This window comes from Gallinula chloropus, assembly GCF_964237585.1.
Source record: "Gallinula chloropus genome assembly, chromosome: 2".
NCBI classification, from domain to species: domain Eukaryota; kingdom Metazoa; phylum Chordata; class Aves; order Gruiformes; family Rallidae; genus Gallinula; species Gallinula chloropus.
In genome coordinates, this window is record NC_140086.1 from 93702876 (window position 1) to 93709634 (window position 6759).

At 45.3% G+C, this 6759-nt stretch overlaps 1 protein-coding gene across 1 annotated transcript; it reads right to left on the reverse strand.

Annotated features, from left to right (window-relative positions):
* Window positions 1-375: 375 nt before the first annotated feature.
* Window positions 376-6715, reverse strand: GCM2 (glial cells missing transcription factor 2; the record flags this gene model as incomplete). Its single annotated transcript, XM_084280339.1, has 5 exons — window positions 376-1257; window positions 1463-1588; window positions 4596-4708; window positions 5089-5341; window positions 6674-6715. The coding sequence occupies 5 exons, from the start codon at window positions 6713-6715 to the stop codon at window positions 376-378; spliced, it is 1416 nt and encodes a 471-aa protein (XP_084136465.1).
* Between the last annotated feature and the right edge of the window lie 44 nt (window positions 6716-6759).

Here is a 6759-nt window from a genome sequence, read left to right on the forward strand (position 1 = left end):
TGTTTTTTTTCTCACAGATGGAATGTTTTATCTCAAAGCTTGAGACTTCTGGCAGGAGTTGTGGCTATAAGTGGCTAGCATCCCCCGTCAGAGGAGGCTACTGACTTCCAGTAGCACCGTGTCTCCATGTTGCCTTCTCCCAGGCATGTTTGGGGCTCAGCTGCTTCTGCCACGTTAGAGGTTGGGTGGTGCCTGTTGGAAATGGTGTGAAATATGCTTCATTCAGCACAGCTCCAGAAAGGCTCCTGTGGGGAATAAGCTGCCCTGAAGTACTGATTCTTCACCTCTCCGCAAGTCCCATCCCATAGCATGCACACGGCCAGCACAAGAATGTGTTTTTCCATTTGCATGTATTTGTCATTTAGGCAATGTTTGTCAATATTCAGCACTCTCAAACCTTAAGGCCTGTCCTTCATGCTCAGCGTAGCTGTTCCCCAGCAGTGGGCCGTACCGATAGGTCTCCACGCCCTCAGCAGATTCGGACTTTGTGGGGACTGGTTCATGCTGGTAGAGCAACGCTGACTTTATCATCCCAAAATCTTCCTGGATCTTCATCCCTGAATAGATGGCACCCGAGACGTTTTCTGCCACGTGAGTGTAGCTCTGAAGGTTTTTCACGTCGCAGAGGCTGTCGCTGTATTTCAGCGAGGACGGCTTGTAGGCCTGGTAGGACACCTTGGTGGTGGTTGTGATGACCGTTTGCAGCGGTGGAGCTATGGGGGAGGGACTGGGGCCATACCTGCAGGGGTAGTCCCCGCCGCAGTAAGGGTGGTTAGTGCTTGTCTGCATCTGTCCATAGTCACTCCGGTCCCCGCTGCCAGTTTTCCCCCAAGCTGATTTCAGTCCATACTGTCTGCCAGGGTTATCAAAGCTCTTGTCATGGGAGGTCCCAGCACTGCAGTGAGATCCATTCAAACCCAGGGGGTCAGCATCGACAGCAGGACTTGCCAGATCTTTGTAAAAGGTTGGGTAAGGGTTGGAACTTATAAAAGTAGGGACTCCAAACTCATAGCTGTGTGGCCTGGGCATGTAGATCCTTGGATTGGGGCACTTTGGGTAGGGTGATAGCTGGTCCTCTTGGAAACTGGCAGAGTCATAAGATGCTTTGTAAAGGTCAGTGTTTTGCAGTGAAGGGTAAGACTGAGCTGGAATTGAAAAACTGGTGTCTGTGAGGATACCAACTCTTTCTGGGCCATCCATGCAGGGCAGGTTCTGTAGGTTACTGACATAGCCACTGCTGTCGCAGTACCTTCCTGCCTGCAAAGGACAAGTAGATATTCCAGATTTGGGAATGGATTCTGCCCACAAATGTACCCATCTTGACACCTGTACTATTGCTCCTTTCAGCCCCAAAAGAACAGATTTAACATGATGCACAGCTTTTTTTTTTTTTTTTTTTTTGCCCCAGGATCTCCAGAACATGCTTATGACACTTTTTAGATTGAATAATTATTTGACTTACTTCTGAGTTTATAGGTCTCTTTTTCTGGGAATAGCGGGAAGAAGACGTTTGCTTCTTAATTGCACTTCGTCTTGCCTCTGCCTCCAATTTACTCTCTGGCCTGGGGTGGTCATGGACTCCTTTAGCCTAAATTAAATTGAACAGAAAATTAGATATGGACTGAAAGGGGGTAAAAGAGGAGAAAATTCAGTAAGTAGGGTAAGAGATAGGCACAACATGGTCTGTAATTTGGGGCAAGAGAACAGGGAGGAAAAACTAAAGAAAAAATGAGGTATTACCTTTTAAGAAAATAAATCATGATTTGCAAATAGATAGAAGTAAGAAGTGAGGGGGAAGTCAGAGAGCACTGCAGGGTTGCAAGATTGGATGGTGAAGGAGCATAAGTGTTGCCTACATCTGTGACATTGAGGAAGAGCTGGTCAGAACTGAGGGGAAAAAAAATAAATGAAGGATTATAAATGTAATTGAGTTGATTTTCTACAGTTCAGGATCTCAGTTCTGCATTACAACAGCCACTTGCTAAAGCAGCAGAAATAAGCTTTAAGAAGTTTCACACTACCAGATGGCAAATACTCTCTGCTCTACAAACAATAAACACTTTATTTAGCAGGACTAAAACATATACCCTGGAAAGCCATCCAAGGATGCTTTGAAACATCTGTGGATGGTCACATTTCTGTATCCAAAGCTATATTGACGTATGATAAAAATATATTCTACTTGTGTTATCCATTACATTTCCCTAAATGAGTGTTCATATAGTCCATAATCCATAGTAGGAAACTTAAAATTACTTTAAAAACATTGTTAATTATTATTTGAGAAAGGACATCTAAGTGAGGACTTAGCAGCTATTTTGATGGTAAATACATTTGGTTTTTGCACGCCTGTAACAATATCTGAATAAAACCCACCTAAGCCCTGTATGACAATTTGGCCAGTTTGTTTCCATTTACTGACTGGAGAACAAAATTCACCGCGGTTTGAATCAGAGACCCCCCCACCCCGCCCCCAAGCTAACAGAAAATGTAATCTCATAGAACAGAATCTTTTTGTTAATTTTTTTTGTCCTAATCACAGAATTGTAGGGGTTGGAAAAGACCTCAGGAGATAATTGGGTACACCCCCCCCACCAAAGCAGGTTTGACATTCTAATGTTGCTGAAGAGGAAAAAATCAACATGAAATTCAGGTTTTAGCTTTCTAAATTTCTTCTTTAGCGAGGTTTTAAATCCTTTTAAAATTGAAAGGGAATTTTCACATTTGACCTTGTGCTATTTAAGCAAAGCTTTCCTTTCCCTATTTATTTAATAGAAAATAAATATTAGGTTCTTGGTGAGAGTCAGTTGTCAGATGTGCCAGTGTGCAGGACAACTTTTTTATTCATACTTGTGCACTGTAATCATGAAAATTTTAACATCTATAATGATGCTAACAGGGAAGTTCCCATTTGACTGGAATTTAGAAAACGTCACACCCATCTACAAGAAGGGGTGGGAGGAGGACCCTGGGGAACTACAAGCCTGTCAGTCTGACCTCAATGTCAGAGACAGTTAGAGAGCAGATCATCCTGAGTGCCACCACCCAGCATCTAAAGGACACACAGGTGGTTTGGCTCAGTCAGCATGGGTTTATGAAAGGCAGATCCTGCTTGACCAACATGACATCCTTCTATGACAAGGTGGCTTGCTTAGTGGATGAGGGAAAGTCTGTGGATGTCGTCTATATGGTCTTTAGTTAAGCCTTTGATGGTTTCCCACCACATTCTCCTGGAGAAAATAGCTGCTCATGGCTTGGATGGATGTACTCTTACCTGGGTTAAAAACCTTGAGTGAATGGCCAAGCCCAGAGTTGTGCTGAATGGACTTAAATCTAGTTGACAGCTGATTGCAGGTGGTGTTCCCCAGAGCTCACTACCAGTGCAAGTTCTGTTTAATATCTTTATGAAGGACCTGGACAAGGGAATTGAGTGCACCCTCTGTAAGTTTGCAGATGACACTAAGTTGGGTGGGAGTGTTGATCTGCTGGAGGGTAGGAAGGCTCTGCAAAGGGGCCTGGGCAGGCTGGATCGATGGGCCAAGGTCAACTGTATAAGGTTCAACAAGGCTCAGTGCTGGGTCCTGCACTTGGGTCATAGCAGCCTCCAGCAACACTACAGGCTTAGGGAAGAGCAGATGAAAGCTACATGGCAGAAAATGACACAGGGGTGTTGGTCAAGAGCTAACTGAATATGTGCCAGCAATGCAGCCAAGAGCATCATGGCTTGTATTAGAAAGTGTGTCCAGCAGGACTAGGGAAATGTACATCCCTGTACTCAGCACTGGTGAGGCCACATCTTAAGTACTGTGCTCAGTTTTGGGCCCCTCAATACAAGAAGAACATTGCTGTGCTGGAGCACACCCAAAGACTCTCCAACAGCAAAGCTGGCAAAGGCACTAGAGAGCAAGTCTTATGAGGAATGACTGAGGGAACTGGGGTTGTTTAACCTGGAGAAAAGGAGGCCGAGGGGAGACCTTATTGCTCTCTACAATTGCCTGAAAGGAAGTTGTAGCCAGGTGGGTGTTGGTCTATTTTCCAAAGTAATAAGAGATAGGAGAAGAGGAAATGACCTCAAGTTGAGCCAGAGGAGGTGTAGGTTAGATGTCAGGAAAAAAAATTCTTCACCAAAAGACTGTAAAGCATCAGTTACAGGCTGGCCAGGGAAGTGATTGAGTCACTGTCCCTGGAGGGCTTTAAGAGATGTGTTAATGCAACAATTAGGGACGTGGCTTAGTGATGGACTTGGTTGACAGCTGGACTTGATGATCCTAAAGGTCTTCTCCAACCTCAATGCTTTTATGATTCTATATTACACTTTAAAATGACTATAGCTAACCCTCCAGTGCTGCTTTTAAAAAGGCAGCCAAGAGTTATTTTTTATTTATTCTTGCAGTATTTGTACTAGACAAGAGTTCAGTAATGGACCAGGAGTCCGCCTTGCTCACTGTTACATGCAAAGAGAAGAAAATAAAGAGGAGGGTGAAGGAGGGGGAGGGAAATGAGAGAAGAACTCTCTTTCTAGTGAGAGATATGTATACACACAGTATCTCTGTAGAAAAGTCGTGTGTGAGTGCATGTATGTGTGTGCTTTTTACCTGGAAAAATATCGCTTTGCCATCAAGCCTCCAGAAGTTAGTGACTGGGTAGCCGCTGTGTCCTCGGCATGGAATCAGCTCAAGGGCCGAGTTGCAGTTGGGGCAGGCTTTCTCTGCGAATAGAGATAAAGAAACTAGTGAAGTCACTGGCTAAAGGTGAGGATGTCATCTGACAAACAGAGCTCAAGAGCAAGGTGGTCAGCCTTCACAGAAAATCAGATTGAAATATAGTGTTCAAAGAAATGCAACAGACTACTAAACATAACTGAACGGTGTGGACTACTTGATAGGAATGCCAGTGAGTTAAAGGATTTTAGATCCATTTTTCCCTTAAGTATTTAGACAGACATTAGTGAAATTTGGAAATAAATCCATTCATCACAAACTTTGCCTTCCTTTGCATGCAAGTAAGGGCAGCCCAGTTCAGAAACCAAGCCCAGATAAAAGACACAGCACCCCTTGGGCATCCCAACGCCCCTCACGCATCCCTCACTTTGCTGCTTCTGCCGAGCCTTGTCACATATAGCGGGGCGAAGCTGCAGCCTGGCACCACCAGGCAGAGCACAGCTCCTGGCACACACCACCACCCCCAGGCAGGACTTCTTGAGGATCTGGCAGTTGTGATTGTTGGTGTTGCGCATGGCCCAGCCGCTGAGGTGTCGCTGGGCGTTCTTCTCCTCGCTGGAGTAGATGAGCCGCACGTAGCCATCGGGCCATTCCTGGAAGGAGTCGAAGTGCTTGGGCTCCTGCGGCAGGGCAGGCGGGGTTGGGAGAGCAAGGCAACAAGAAGGGCAAAATAGTTATCAGCAGGGATTTGCAACCTAATGGTTTTGCCCTGTTACAAAATACATTAAACAGGAAAAAAAGAAAGGGGGGGGGGGGTGGGGTGGGGGAGTGCAGGCTTTTTCTGTGGCCACCCAAGCAGCAAGAAAAGAACGATATTGAGAGAATAGTTTATTGAGAAATGCTTTATGGAAGAGGAAAAGCAGTCTGAGCTTCTGTGTCTCAAAAGAATGCCTGTATCCTTTCCTCTTTTACATCACGAGCCACAACAACATAGTCTGTTGTCATAGACTCCTCTTTGCAGCAAGGTTACCCAGCAGCAAGGTACGGCCCCTGTTACCAGAACTTACTGACTGGGCTACCACTGATGTGCCTAGACAGAACAGAAGCCATCCGTCCTGCTCATGCACACTGTTAAGTTCTTGTTGTGGGACTGTACACCTGTGGGCTGGAAACTCAAAGCTTTGGCTATAGGATAGTTTCTTAAAAATGCATCTAATACAGGCTCGATACAGTGTCTGACAAAAATAGAAGCTAAAAAAAAAAAGAAAGGTTGCTATTACAAGTATACTTCCAAAATATATATACTGGTTCAGAGAGAGAACATTTCAGTTTGGGATTTCACTAGCCTCCTTGAGTTCCTTACTAAAACACAGTCACCAGAGCAATGAAAGAACAATTGAGACTGTCAGAATCCAAACGTTTACAGCACAAAAATATGGTTCCCACGACACTCATTTAACATACATCACATATGAGCAAGCCCAGAGAGCACAGGGAAGCTCCCAGCACTTAGAGTATGACCCCAGCCTGTAGCTGCACAAGCTTCATAACTTCAAATTGAGTCCCAGATGGGAAAGTTGTGCATCAACAAGGCACTCAGGGCTTACAGCTAGAGATAAACTGAACACCCCTTGCAGATAAAAAGTCACTTCAACAAAGTGATGAAACGTTTACCTAACTTGAATCATCAACAGCAAATAGCCAAACCAAGCTTCTTTCAAAGGCTTCGTTAAATGGGGAATGAGGGAGAAGAAAACTGACCAGAGCCAAGCCAAAGACTACTTCTGTAGCTGGTACACAGCTGGCCAAAGCCCAGCACCAAACTGTGGTTTTACTTCAAGCAGCTTTCTAAAGACTACCGCAGCCCACCAAGACTCACATAGTCACATGCCAAAAGCCCAAACCTCCAAACTCTGCTGAGAGGGGAGGCTCTCCCCCAACCACCCCAGCCTCCTTAGCCCCACATTATAACTCACTAGAGACTTTTTTTCCACCGTGCCCCTGCCCGGTACCTGAGGCAACTTGGGATCGTTGATGTCCCAGGTGAGCTTCATGCTGGTGGGCAGCAGCTGCGGGCGGCGGTTACCGCTTTTTTATG